Source organism: Heptranchias perlo, chromosome 7, assembly GCF_035084215.1.
Source record: "Heptranchias perlo isolate sHepPer1 chromosome 7, sHepPer1.hap1, whole genome shotgun sequence".
In the NCBI taxonomy this organism is placed as follows: Eukaryota; Metazoa; Chordata; class Chondrichthyes; order Hexanchiformes; family Hexanchidae; genus Heptranchias; species Heptranchias perlo.
In genome coordinates this window covers 86167837-86182756 of record NC_090331.1, presented here as the reverse complement: position 1 = coordinate 86182756, position 14920 = coordinate 86167837, and the positions used below count along the sequence as shown (strand labels likewise).

General features: G+C 39.7%; 1 protein-coding gene across 23 annotated transcripts in view; it reads right to left on the bottom strand.

Annotated features, from left to right (window-relative positions):
* LOC137323928 (poly(rC)-binding protein 3) overlaps positions 1-14920 on the bottom strand; it is a 167301-nt gene that overhangs the window by 35823 nt on the left and 116558 nt on the right. For all 23 annotated transcript variants that reach the window (XM_067988039.1, XM_067988044.1, XM_067988022.1 and 20 more), the window contains one exon: positions 283-426. In XM_067988039.1, the coding sequence (XP_067844140.1) occupies positions 283-351 (69 nt within the window). In that variant the 5' untranslated portion in view covers positions 352-426. The remainder of the gene's footprint in view (positions 1-282; positions 427-14920) is intronic.

Below are 14920 nucleotides of genomic sequence, written 5' to 3'. Positions count from 1 at the left end.
TTCAGTCATAGCAATTATGTCAGCAAGATAATGTGCAAGTTAGAATATAAAGCCCATGCAACTCAACAAGTGCCTCAAGTTCCCACCTCAAGTGTAACCACTACTTCCCCATGATATTTGTTCCTCTCAGTGATGATCAACCTTAATTCTATGCCACCAAGTCCAAAATGGTCTAAACCAAATTAACAAACAGTCATCGCTGGTGACCCTACCATCAGCAATACAAGCATAGTTGAAATCCCTCCCGTTAAGCTTTCACGTAAGCTCAAACTGAATATTTACCTTCCCATGCATGAGCAGTCGAATGGTAAGGGTAACATTCAGTCCGCCTTCGGTAACTTTAGGATCCATAGTGGTGGCAGTATCACTGTTGCTGGTTTACTATCAAGGATTCCTCAGGGACAGTATAATTGGGCGGTGACACACCTGTATGATACACAAAGAAAAGAGTCAGTATTCATAAGAAATTCATCTGACGCTCTGTACATACACAGACCAATTAGAACTCTCTAGTCACAGACAGCTTGACATTGTGCATGGCACATTCCAGTAGCAGGCGTGCTCCAGTAAAAATGGATACTGGTTTCAACTTCAGGATCCTTCTAATTGGCAGGTTTTTTTTTTAGGATCATGGTATATAAATCCCAATAGTCATTACCCATGTTTCATGGCATAAAACACCGGGACAGACAGATGCAACACTAATACAAGACGCTCCATTACACTACCACCAAGAATTAAAACCTAAACTCCTACTTTTGTTGCTGTGGTTTCAGTCACTCACCCAACAATTCACATGATAGCAAGAAAACTCAAAGCTGATGCATACAACTTCAAAAAAAATTTTCCTGTGTTGCTACTTGTGGATAGTCTCAGGTCTGGAGCAAGTTTCAAAATACATGAACTGGAACAAGTTCAGATATTCTATAATACCAAAAAACTGATCCAATTTGAGATTCAATTTTGGGTTTTATAATTCATTTTAGTAATCATCCCTATATTAGATAGTGGTGTGCTGATGCCAACAATGCACACAAATTGCCACGACAATTTTCAGCAAGACATACGTTTGTTATATCAGTTAGTCTCCAGCCACAGCCGCACCTACAACATGCACAAGCAGTATTCCTTCCTACAAACAATTTTCAAGGTAACAGTTCCTTGTAACCAGCCAGCAGTCCCACTCTTGATCAACATTCCAATGACTCCTGGTACAAACTGTGCATGTGGCCTTTAGGCAATGACGTGATCAGGCTCGGCTGTTAAGTCCTTGTAGTCAAATAGTCTGCCGACACGTGTAGAATGGCCACCTGAATGAGGCATTGGGCTGCCAGTACCTGAGATGTACCCAGCAAGAATCACTGCTTTCAAGAGAGGAAGGGGAAACAATTTGAAGTGACACCCAACGTTTAATTCTAGAGGCGTTTATCTTGCAGGTTAATTCTAAGCGGTAAATTCTTACTTATCTCGAGCAAAGAATTGTCATATCCATTATGAGTTTTTATTGCATTTGTTATTCAGTTACAACAAATAGGTATAGTATACAGCATATGTGGTCCAGTGTATACAACAGATACAGTGACAGGGCATGAACCTCAGCAGCTTACAGAAAGAGTTGGTGCTGGTGAGTAGTTTGATATTTAGGCATACTATTGTAACCCATTGGATCTTTTTGATAGTGGAAGTTCAGAAAACTGTGGCAACCCTAAGGTTGAGACAAGTGGACTGACTCATCCGATCAATATAGGTTGAGGCACATAGAAAATAGGCCCTCTGAAAAATTAATGTACTTGTTGAGGCGGACGACCTGACCAACTGCCAAAGACTGATTGGCACATCAGCACCACACCCGTATTTGGCACTTCTGATCAGGCAAAGCGTCTCAGTAATTTTTTTTTAAAACAGGTTTTCAATTCCAGATTTAAGCCAACATTTGAAGACAGAGTTGCTGCTGAAAACTTTGTTTTTTTTTTAAAAAAGGCCTCCTACAAAGATGAAAATAAGGACTGATTCTGGAAGTTAGAAGTTGGATTTTAGAATGACACACACTAGGCACTTATCTTAAACCATGGCCCGTGGGCAGATGACTCTTGACTGGAAACGAGACAGAGACTGAGTGCTGTAAGGATATATGGCTAATTAACACCACAGGTGAAAGTAATTTTTTTTAAAGTCAAAGTCACAACTAGATTATCTTTACAAATCTAACACTCCCATGCCACAGTTTTTGTTTGTGCAGCACTTTTGGGATGAAACTGCATTTATACCATTAGCATACAAATTTTAAATACGTTAATACCTTCATCAAAATAGGGAACAGAGGAATTCTAAATGAACGTTTGCATGCCAACCTTTCAAAATATAATTTCATCCTAATTGTTTTCATGGTGTGTCATTGACTGTTTCTGAAGATGCAAATTTAAAAAGACACAAAATTTACAAATTATGGCCCATTTGAGCTGGAATCATTGTCTGACATTAAGTAACATTTGGGAGACTTGGATTTTCTCTCTCATCATAAACTACTGTCACAGCAATTCTTTTGCAATGTATAAAATGTGTTTTGACATTTATAGAATTTTCATTTCAAGTAGAAGCAAAAGATTGTAGGTTTAAGTCAGCTGCCAGCCCTTCAAAATTAAATCCTGCTTTATTCTGATAATATGCACCCACTCTAACTAAAGGATTATGAGCTCAGGTTAATCTCTGGATTTGCTTTACCTTGATCATTTTCCCCTCTCTGCTTCTCTAGCACGCAAAATAATGTATAACCCTGTCCCAATGTATAGTAACATTAAGTTTAATTTTTAAAATATTTTCCTTCGGATAATTTCTTGTTTTCCATACTGTGTGGCAGTACACATCCCGCTCTACTCTCAGGAGGATAGCAGAGTGCCATATACACTTGCATGACTGTTCCATGACAAGTTGTATACAATCAGAATCAACTTTTCTCTCATTCCTTCCGATGTGGAATTTGTATATGTAGCCAGATATTTAAGAATGGATGAAACTCACTGAGCTCAGCTACAGAGAGTATGAATTCTCTTGGATTCAGCATTTTCAGCTTTGAAACAAGGGCTTTGTTGCTCTCCCTAAACATTTTCCTCTACGAGCATGACAATGATCTACGTCAGCACATGATATTTGCAGGGGATGGGGGAGGGAATATGAAAGGAGATATAGCTGCAAATAGACCCAACACCCGCAGAGTGGTTCTGGTATTCTGCAGTGGATTCACATTTAAAAATATTTTGATTCATAATCCAAGATCTCATCTAAATTTCAAATGGAGACTTATAACATGAATATATATGGCACTGTGCATGGGTCATACAGTTGTGTTAAATTTTGCTGTCATTCACTTGTCACAAACATAAATCCTATCTGAAGAAAGGACAAAGGAGATTACATCGAGCATCCAAGCCTCAATATAGTTCTCTTCCACACCAATCTAGAAAGCTATCAAAAATTGACAGCCTCACTCCAGACCTGATGTTTAATTATGCATATATGTAGTCGAATTTATGTCAATGTGCCCTTCTGTTCATGCCATGTTGAGGATATAAACTACATCAGTGTGAGAACTAGAGTACAATCTTACTCTGGTTAATAAAAAAATGAATTAAAAATGGTTTACACCTGGATCAAAAAATTTAACTTGAAAAAACAATTTATATTTGCACTGCAGATATTTGCCAGTTTTCCTGTTTCTATTTGTAATGCCTGGGTTCTTGAAATAGTGCTCTTTTTAAAAAAAAGTTACAACTCAAAAACACATCCTTGAACATAGGCCCAAGTATTTGCACTGAAAGTGCAGTGGGGCATGGACTTGTCACAACTTGAGCTGCAGACGTACCCAATACTCCATGATTAATATAGCACGAGTGCAATCGTTACAGGATTTCTCATCATTTCTTGTAGAGAATGCAGACATGCATTTGTATTCTGTTGCTAAACCTGTTGAGTGGTTTTAAAATTGTACAGTGTCACTGTGACACCAGTCTTGCATTCCCTCATCCCCCAGTTCAAGTTAGGCCTTTCTCCTCCAGTTAATGCTAGCACTCTTCGCTATTGCCCAACTCTGACCGGCTGCTGCTTCTCCAGGAGTTGAAACTCTCCTATGGGCGGAGATTCCTGATCAACATCCCCTTGAGCAGCAGCAGGTAGGAGTCAGAAATCGTGCTGGCGACTTGAGATAAGAGCAGCACTGAATTTCATCTGCCGACGTGGACACTGGCCTCAAATGAGTGACTGTTCACATGTAAGGACAACAGCTGAACTTATGTTTTAGTATTTTAGAAAGTTTTAATTAGAGCTCATTTATGCTGTATACTGACACACAGCATCACAAGCGACACAATCTCTGCGAAAGTGTATCTGTTTGAAGCGATCTGCTACATTAAGCACTGAACATGCGAGGTATAAAGTTCCCATCCTCATTTCATAGGTCTCAATAGGTTGACCAAGTTACTCTGGAGCATAATTAATCACAACACATTCTCTGGCGACTTAGATCTCTTTTCCCAAGTAAAATGGCCTGGATATTCCAACTCAATTTTTTTCATATCTGGGCAGTAATTTGAGTTTCAAATCACAGGATACAGTATATTGAAATAATACTCCATGTCAGCAATGATCTCTACATCGTGCATCAACTCAAAAAAACCTCAAATCCAAAGAGGAAATGCACAATAGTAGAAAATGAAAAGTTCATTTTCTTTTGATTTTATTTTCAAAGAACAGACTCTCATGCATTTTCTTTCCTTATACCTCCACGTTGCTTACACAGGAAATCATATTGGAACATATTTACACCCTAATTTACCATTCTTCATGCATTAACTTGGACAGCAAGTGCCCACAGGCATGAGGAATCACAGCCTCACCTGAAATCCACAAGCATGCCCTTTCAGCAGGGGTCCAGAGATTGCAGATATAATCGGGAACACTGGTTGATTTGCTCCTCCCTCGTCAACAAACGCTCAGGTTAACTGGCACCCAGTATCACTGCAATTGAGTGATTAAACCAGGGACAACGGTCGTTACAAAAAAAGTCATTAAAAAAACATTTATTGTACTGCCTAAGTGCTTTCTTGTTGTTGGAGTTGTTTCCATAAGTATCAGCAGCTGAGCTACTGCGCACAGCAACCCTGGTTGGGGATGAACTACAGATTTACAAGGGATTCATTGCAGGTTTTGCATCTGCAATGACACAGGTGAAACTGTCTTCGAAGCAGAACTGCCCAACACACAAAATTACAGAAGTGAAGCACAGAAGGTTGCCATTTCAGGCCATCATATTGAGGCAGATCAGTGCTGACTCCCATTTTCCTATTTGGTCCCAGTAGCATTTAATATTTTTCTTCAAGTGTGTAGCTAAATCCTTCTTAAACGTTGATTCAATTTGATTTCATAGCTACCTTTGGTAATGCATTTCATATTCCAAGAATCCTTTATATCATACTACTTCTAAAATCCCCCATGGCATTTCTAGCACTAATCCTAAATTTATGCCCCCTTTTTACCAATTCATTAACCAATGGATATGATCATTCTCTAGTTACCCTCTCAAATCCTTTCATAGTTTTGAACACTATTAGATCGCTCCTTAATCTTCTTTGCTCCAGTGAATAGAGCCCCAGATTTTCAAGTCTCTCATCCTAAGTATATCCTCTCATCCCTGGCATTATCCTAATGAATTCACTTTTTCTACAGCTCCAAAATCCTTTCTACACATAGTACTGCAACTGTGGCATAACCAAAATCATCACTGCCTTGCTTTTGTCTTCAGTTTACTTCGAAATAGAACCCAGAATCCCACCTGCGCTTCTACGCCTTTTTCCACCTGCTTTTAAAGATCTGTGTATCAGCACCCCTGGATCTCTGTTCCTCTACTCCATTCAGAATTTTATCACTCCCAGGATATATTTCTATCCTTTCTTTTTTCCAAAATGTACTTCACATTTATCTTGATTGGACTCGCATTTTCCAGATATCTACCCACTACTCTAACCTGTCTCTGTCCTCCTATAGTCTCTTCAATTCTTCCTTAGTTTGTCATGTCCCCTAGTATTATAAGCAAATGTTGTTATGCACGTCCAATGGTGCAAGTCCAAACCATTTATTTAAATGTAGAACAAGAGATGTCCCAACACGTGCCACCAGCAAACCTTGCTAAACTGGACCTTGCTAATCCAAGAAACATTCATTTACTCCTCTGTGCTTTCTATCCTTAAGCCATCCCTTTATCCAAGTGACCACTTTACCTTGAACATCACAGGGCCTTAACCTTCATAACAAGTTTCTATAGAGCATTAGGAAGTCATGAAAGTCTAAATGTACCACATCCACAGCCGTCTCTGTGCATCTGCTCAGTAATTTTGATGAATTAATCAAGCATAACCTGCCCTTTACAAATCCATGTTGATTGCACTAAATTAGCACATACATTTCTAAGTGTTCGCTTAGCATTTTTTATGGTTTCTACACGTCTTCCTACTAAAAAGGGAAAAAAAATCCGGCGGGGAGTAAAACAAGCGGCCGATTTGCTACTGCACGTTTTTTACCCAGTGATAAAAGTTAAAACTACTCTCACTATCTCTTCTCCCTTTTTGCATTCTTTACTTGGCAAATGTGATAGCTACCCTGACGGTGAAAATTAGCACTCCTTTGAAAAAAAATGTATTTAATTGGAACATATTGGTACATTTAGCTTTAGTGGCTTTTTAAAAAATGTCACAATTCAATTTTTTACCTGTTATTTCAACTGGAGGAAGTCAGAAAAAAAATAAACATGCCTTATGGTATAAAATAAGGAGTTAATCAGTGGTGTAAGACGCAATACAGCAAGACTGAAAAAGAACTGATATTGAGCAATAAAGAGAGAGGCCATTACAAACCATATTTTTTTCCATCTTGCTGCACTCCAAAATTTGGCCCTGGCAAGTTGCTGATTAAAGTTTTATGGCTGAGTATCCAAGAATTTTACCCAGCAAATGCTTTTCTCATAAAAGCTATAACAAAATAACTTTCCTGTGTGGAAAGGTGTAGGGAAGTAACTGCCAGGCCAGTTTTGCTAGAATTTATACAACCATATTAAAAAATACATTTTAACTAGTGATCTTATAAAATTGATCAGTTTTATACATTCATTCATATTTCAGAATATATATTTGTGTTCTTCACCAAAATATTGCACTCTTCGACCCATAATTAATAAGGATGTAACAAATCCTCTCAGAAGCTGGAATTTTTTTTTAAACTGGCCCTGGAACTTGGTGCAAAACTAGCATTTGGCAGCAAGCCTCTCTACATGCCGTTACATGTAGAAATTTGCATGATTTTTGAGGAAATGTGCCAAATGCTATTATTCATAATGCTTGCACTGTTGAAGATGCGCAATGTTAAGGACTATATTTCAACACTAATTTTTCATTCCCGACTCATCCTGTAACTCGAGTAAATATCAGTCTGCATTCCTAAAGAGAACATTGAATGTTTTTCAGCAGAGATACCTATTCAAATCCTGCAACTACAAAAAGGATGTACATATTGTACAGAGTAGAATATTTACTTTAGAAAGGCAGGAGTGGTACAACATTAGTTGAGCCTGTGAGCTACCAATTTCAGATAAATAACCTGAGAAATTTTGAACAGGAGGGAGGAAAAATTTGAAAGCAAGTGACATCTGTACTAGTCTCGCCCACCTCCTAGAACCTAGCTTTGCAGCTGCACAGGCCTGGACAGGCCACCCAGTTGCCCTCTTGGAGGCTGATGGCGGTGAGGAGGAACTGGAAGAGATAATAGTAATTATAAGTTCAGTAACTTAACTAGAGCATAGCACACATCATTCCAACTGTAAAATTTCCCACTCCTGATATCCATTTTATCACTTTATACAATTAAAAGCAAATCAATGCAGAATTACTCATCTGTGGAACACCTATTTCTCCGATGCTCAAACCGTGTTTGTCAACTTATAATCAAACTCCTCAGATCACACCCACATACAGAATTTGGTGTTCTTCCAATGTATCATCCACACTGTTAATGAACACTCAACTTTCATTCTCATCTACTATCATGTAGAATCAGGGCACATTAAAACAGTAACTCATCAGGGATGCTATCTGAAAATGAAATTGGGTCTTATGCCACTGAAAGTGTCACCTGTGAGTTAAATATTGAAACAGGAAGATAAATGCATACTCATATTAAACATTCATTTAAATACAAAACCATCTAGTTGTGCTTTTAAGAACAGGATTGGAGAAATAGGTGTTCCACAGATGAGTAATTGTGCATTGATTTGCTTTTAATTGTATAAAGTGATAAAATGGAGATGTCAGGAGTGGGAAGTTTTACAGTAATACCCACAGTTGGAATGATATGTGCTATGCTCCACTTAGTAGTAATTATAAGTTCACGCAAGTAATTTAGTGCCGAAAGCATCATCACTTACACTTGTTTAAATTTTAGGCGCCACATCTTTGGAAACAATATTCTGCTCGGCCTCTAATGGTGCAAGTGGACCAAACCCAAACAATACAAGTACCTGAGCTCTCATATTTGGTGCTGGCCTTGCATTAGACAGTATAAACGCTTTTGCTACTCTGTGGATTGAACTACTGTAGAGAACAGTACTGGGTGAGGATGGAGAAAATCAGAAAAATTGCAAACAGGATGGGGTGTCAACTACTCCTAACATGCAAAATGTGAATGATATTAATTTAAAAATACACCCACTTTCAATTTAATTGCATGTAAGGCAACAAAAGGAGATAATATTTTTATGGTTCATTTGAGCTAAGCTTGTCGCAATCCACCCATTCCAGTTTCAATGCTCTATTCAGTCTTTACATCAAGGTTTTGAAGCTTCAATTGCTGTAAAGTAGCACATTAGTGGGAGAAGGAGAAATTAAATACAGTTAGATCACCAGGTGACTGAGTTCACCATTATGGACAGCGTTTCCTGAAGCAAAACCCAAAACTACAAGAAAATCTCCAACAGTACACTCCTATTTTGAACAAAGCGAGCAGCGCTGTGTGTTAAAACAAATCTTCACGGTTCCATGAGCTATGCTACTGAATTAAATACGCTTCATGCTCTGCTGATCCCCACCGCTGCCACAATGATTTTTTTACAAAAATATTTCAGATTTTTTTTTTTATTAATACCACAAGACAAGGAGAACCACTATGAACTTCTCCACCTGACAAGAGCACAAATTATTCAACAGAAGTAATTTAGGCAGAGTGTAATAATACAAAGGGAAGACCATGACTTATTGCATTAAACAGATCTGTAATAAACCGAAATTCTGGTAATTGAAATCTAAATTATTGGAGATGCACTGCACCTTATTTCAATGCGTAGTGCCACAGTAAGATAAATTGATCAAAATAGAGCTTCATAACTCGTGTGCACACAAAAATATCAGACCCCAAGGTTCAACGGGTTAGAGATTCCCCACCTTGTCCAGATTCTAAAACGACATTTCAGCCTCGAGTTGTATTTACTGCAATATTTTGAATAGGTTTGAGGTCTATGTATGGGCTACCCAATTTTTCAAACCAATAACTCTATGAATAAGCAGTGGTCAGCAATCTCATTCTTGGTGCCAATACAGCAAAACTTGATGGTGCTGAAGGAGCGGTCCTACAGAGGGGATCTGTTCAGAAGCACCTTGTTACTAGCACTTGTAAACCAAAAAGCATTAACAGGCGAGGACCAAGATACAGAAGCAAATGGATCTTTCCTGTTACCAGATTTTGTAGTAATTTAGATACATCCTCTAACATCTTAATTTTTTTGCACAGATGTTGCATTGTAGTAGCATTGTTTTCTCATGACACTTTACCATACAGCATTTCTTTAGCCTCGACACGGATGAGTAAATTCACATACCATTATTTTGTACCATCCACTGCTCCTCTGGCCCACAGCCTACACCAGATCAGCACAGCATATCAACTTCTTTGTGGCTACAGCATCAGACCACCCAGTTCCTGCCAAAGCCTCAGACATAATCCTGGATAAAACACTTTAATCTGACTGAATCCTCCTGCCCTTCTCAAATCCTCTCATTTAGACCAAGCACCTGACCACACTCCTCAATATTATGACTTCACTGAAGTGACACTGCTATTTAAGGAAAATGTTAGCCCAAGGACAACACACCAGAAAAGGGGCAACATTTTCCTCAGTTTGATCATAACAAAAAAAAATGAATAACGCTGCGAAGTGCTAACAAGTTATTCACTATTGTTTGGCAGTGATTTGAGGATTTATATCCCTCCAAAAATAGAAGAATGAACATCAGCAAAAATTTCTGTGAAAAGCCTGCTTTTGGTTGTTAAAGGTCATTAATGACAAACTTGTGCAGTATTCTGCACCAGCATAGTCAAATTGTAAGAACATAAGAAATAGGAGGAGGCCATACCTCCCCTCAAGCCTGCTCCACATTTCAGTAAAATCATGACTGATCTTCTACTTCAACTCCACTTTCATGGCCTATCTCCATATCTCTTGATTCCCTTAGTGTCCAAAAATCTATCAATCTCAGTCTTCAATATACTCAACGACTGACCATCCTCATCTTGGTCCCAAATGGCCGACCCCTTGAGACTATGACTCCTAGTTCGACACTCCAGCCAGGAGACACAGCCTCTCAGCATCTACCCTGTCAAGCCCTCTGAGGCAAATCTTATACTCCAGATAAAATCCAGAATTAGTGATTTGAGAACAAAAGATATTGCAGTCCTGACAAAGGTGAATCATGTAAGCCCAAATGGCTGGGGGACAAATTTGAATGGTTCTAACATGTCCCTTAAATTAAATGTGGGGAAGTGAAGTGAGTGTTTGACTGGAGAAGGGCAGTAAGGACTTGCTTCTCTTAATTAGGGTCCAAATTCAGTGCACAGCAAGTCAAAACTGCACTTAATTTTGCACATATGTTGGATCTCATCGATGGGGTGCATGCACATGCACTGAAGTATTTTACCAAGTGGCAGAGAATCTTGAGCTGAGTGAGTACTCACAATAGATGTGAATTGTGCAAGGCAAGGGGAGGGGGAAGAGAAAAGTGAGTGCTTAAAGTACAGATGAGAAGACAATGAAAATTTGTGTTGTCTTAGTAGAAAAATATTCACCGAGATAATTCAGTAAAGATGTACTAACACAAAATCTCCAATAATGGTCGTCTTGTTGTAGTAATGACGATCAAGAGCGTCTGAACTTTTGGTGGTCTTGGGCTGCATCAGTGCACACCATGGAGCCTGGCACGTTGCGGGGGGGGGGGGGGGGGGGGGGCGCGTGGAGAAGGCACATAAAATTTAAATCCACGTTGTCATTAATCAGCCTGTCCTGATAACTAAGAGCTCTAAAACAGGGCATCACTTTAGGCAAGTTCATAAAGTGCCAGGGAAGGGGACATACCTGCTGAGCACTTTGTAAATCTAATGACACCACACTGGAATTGTACTCCATGCAGAATGGAAAAATGCAATGAGATGCAGTTTGCTCTGGGGCTTTCATGCCAGAGAGTTTAAGAGTTATACAATCACTTGTGTGTCGGAAATCATTCTGCAGCAACACAAAAGTGGCAGTATAACCACATCCACTAACATACCTCTTTCAATGGTCGTCTTGTTGTAGTAATGACGATCAGGAGTGTCTGAACTTTTGGTGGTCTTGGGCTGCATCAGTGCACACCATGGAGCCTGGCACGTTGCGGGGCGGGGGAGGTGCACATAAAATTTAAATCCACGTTGTCATTAATTTGCATGTATCTCAAGTTGCTGTTATGAACAGATCTTGTGTGTAATTTCTGTAGCAGATTGGCCCCCTTTACAGGTTTTTCCTGGTGTCCAGATTACCGTGTGGATACGAGGTGGGAGGTACAGGAATTTTGACAAGGGGAAGACTGCCTCTGAAGTTAGAGGCAACTTTTAGTAGCTGGAGGGTGCCCTTACAACAAGCCCTCGTGATTTGGGCCCTGGATTGAGGCAGCATATGCTCTGGTTATATATACACAAGGCTTTGGTTTCCTGTCCAAAAACAGCTGCTGCTGTTGTTGTAAATTGCTGGCTTTCTCCATAATGGACTGTTCAGTCCGTTAATACGATCTTTGGAGACAGCTCAGACCCTTCTGCTGGTGTTTCTAACCATCCATCTTCTAACTTCACTTAAGCTCTTTCAAATGAAAGGGATCTTAATTTTTCTGGGAGCTCTGAAATGCACAGACAAGTTAGATAGCAAAGCAACATTACCTGGATGATAGATCATGCATGCCTTGCTTTCAGTGAGCTGGTTTGAAGGAGATGCACAAGGGCAGATATTGTTCTCTGAAGGAACAATATCTCTGAAAGAATCTTGTACGGTTCTTATTTTAGCCTGAAACTGAGCTGCCCGTAGAATGAAAAAGCTGCCCCATGATTTTGGTGGCAGTCTATTCTCATCTGGGCTGATCCTTGCACGAAGGTCCATCTGCCAACAAACCAAACTGTTAAGTCAGTCAGTGGGAATAGGGTTTATATTTGGTAAACAACAGTTTAGTTGGCAGGAGATGGATACAAAATTTCAGCTCAGGCTTGCTGACTGTAGGTGATCCAGTCAATCCTCACTGGGAATGGTGTTACTTCCATATTTTTGCCCAAACTCCCTGGGTGGTAGTCCGGAGAACATATTAGACGATGGTTAAAGAAAGTGAATACTGCACAGGGCCCATCCCAGGAATTAAAATCTGGCAAATTTATGGACTACTACAGCAGCAGCAGCTCACAATGGGTTGTTTAGTCAACCTCTTTCTCTTCATAGTCTGACAATTGCTTTTCTGGGAAGTCTATGGGACAAGACCCTCAGGCCGAAATGACAGGTGGTGGAAAGTCTCTAGCTGTAAGGACAAGGCTGGTGATGCATGCTGTAAGCTCAAAGAGGGGATGAAACCGATGGAGTTGAAAACATGAGCTCACATCACTCAGTAGAGTTCACCAAAGACACAAACTCACCCTTTCTGGCATTGAAACCCCAGGTACCTATACACATTCCTGGAGTTGCAGGTAGTCAACTGCTAAGCTTGCAACTGAAGAGGGTGGAACTCACTATTTGTCACTTAATCGGTTTGAGACCTAGGCCAATATTAAACAGGGTAAGGACCTCAAGCTCATTGATCATCATGTGAAAGGAAGTCTACAGGGAAAGGATTTCGATCCTCAAAAGGGAGGGTTGCAAGCAATCTACCCTGCACTGACAGAGTAATATCCCAAGGCTGTTTGAGGAGGAATCAGAGGATGATGGGATGACCAGCCCTTCAAGTCCTGGGCATAATCCTTTACACCAGTGGAGCAAAATACATTGGCACTGGTGGAAAATTCTTCTTGGGAACCTTGGCAATAGTTATGCCAGAGTATGCCCTTTCAGCACCAACTGAGAAACAGAAACTAGAACTATGTGAAGTCAGTAATTTCTTTTGTAATGATTGGAGTATATTCCTCACTGCTATCCAGCACAGATGACTTCACGATAGTACTTATTGATGATATACACCAGGTCCTCTCAGGCTGATATGGTTTAGCCGAACTGATACTAGACAGATACATCAAACAATGTGATCAGTATGTGGTATCAATTTCATATCTGTTGTCTTAGTTTTCTTGTTCTTAAGGAGGTACAGGATAAGCTGAAGTGGTTTGTGTGTCAAACTCTTGAGCTGCTAGGACCAGCTGACATGGGATTGATAGGAGACTTATTTCTGACCACTGTCTGATTTGCCCCACTTGAAATTACACCTCTTGGCAGTAGTCACAGTACAGATTTAACAATAGGAAGAAATTAAAACATGGCAGAATTGCTAAATGAGTATTTTGTTTTGGTATATATTTTTCCACTATGAAGGTCAGAGATACAGGAAAGACTAGAGATTGGAAAATGGAGAAAATATATTATACAGAAAAGCTAATGGGATTTAAAAATAATCAGGGCCAGATGGTTTCTAACCAAGGGTATTAAAAGAATTGGTGAAGAAATTTGGATTGCTGTAGCTATAATCTTCCAAGTTTGTTGAATTCAGGAATAGTACCAGAGGATTGGAAGGTAGCAAACATTACACCATTATTCAAAAAAGGAGCAAAGGACAAACCAAGGGCATTTAAAGTCAGTATTTAAAAAAGTGAAATCTATTATTAGGGTCAGAGGAAGTTATCACTTGGAAACGCAAGTCAGCCATGGCTTTGTGAAAAGCAGTTTGTTTCCAGCTAACCTAATACATTTCAAGTCACAAGTGGTGTTATACATATGGAATTTCAAACGGCCTTTAATAGGGTTCCATACAAAGTTTGCTAGCTACAATTGAAGTTCATGGAATTGGAGACATGGACAGGATATTGGTTGGAAGATAGGAGGCAGAGAGTTGCAATAAAAGGGATCTCTGCGTATTGGCTGGCAGTGAAAAGGAATGTCCCCCAGGATCAGTGCTGGGACCCCAGCGTTTTTACCCTATCCAAGTGATCTGGGTTTCAGAGGAGAGGAGTATGTCCAAGTTTGCAGATGATAAAAAACAGAACAAGATTGGGACCCAAAAAAATGAAGTCTAAAAACTGTAAGTCATTGTGGCCACCTTAAAGCAATCGACAGCAGATGCCGGCTGCGTCAAAAGATCAAATATGTAGCCAGGAAAGGCCATTTGACCCAGACAGTTCCACCAAGAGAGAAATTTACCCCAAGGTGGATTCAACATGATCCATTAAATCCCAAGCGAAGTGACCAGCCACAAGCTGGTCACTTCAAACCCTTGCACCCCTGCACAGGGATAATCACAACTATTAAAATCTAACCTTGCTGCCAGTTATAACTATAAATAGGTGTATTCACAGGTGATTCCTATTGTCAAAGCAACAAAAGCACATCGTGCACTATAGT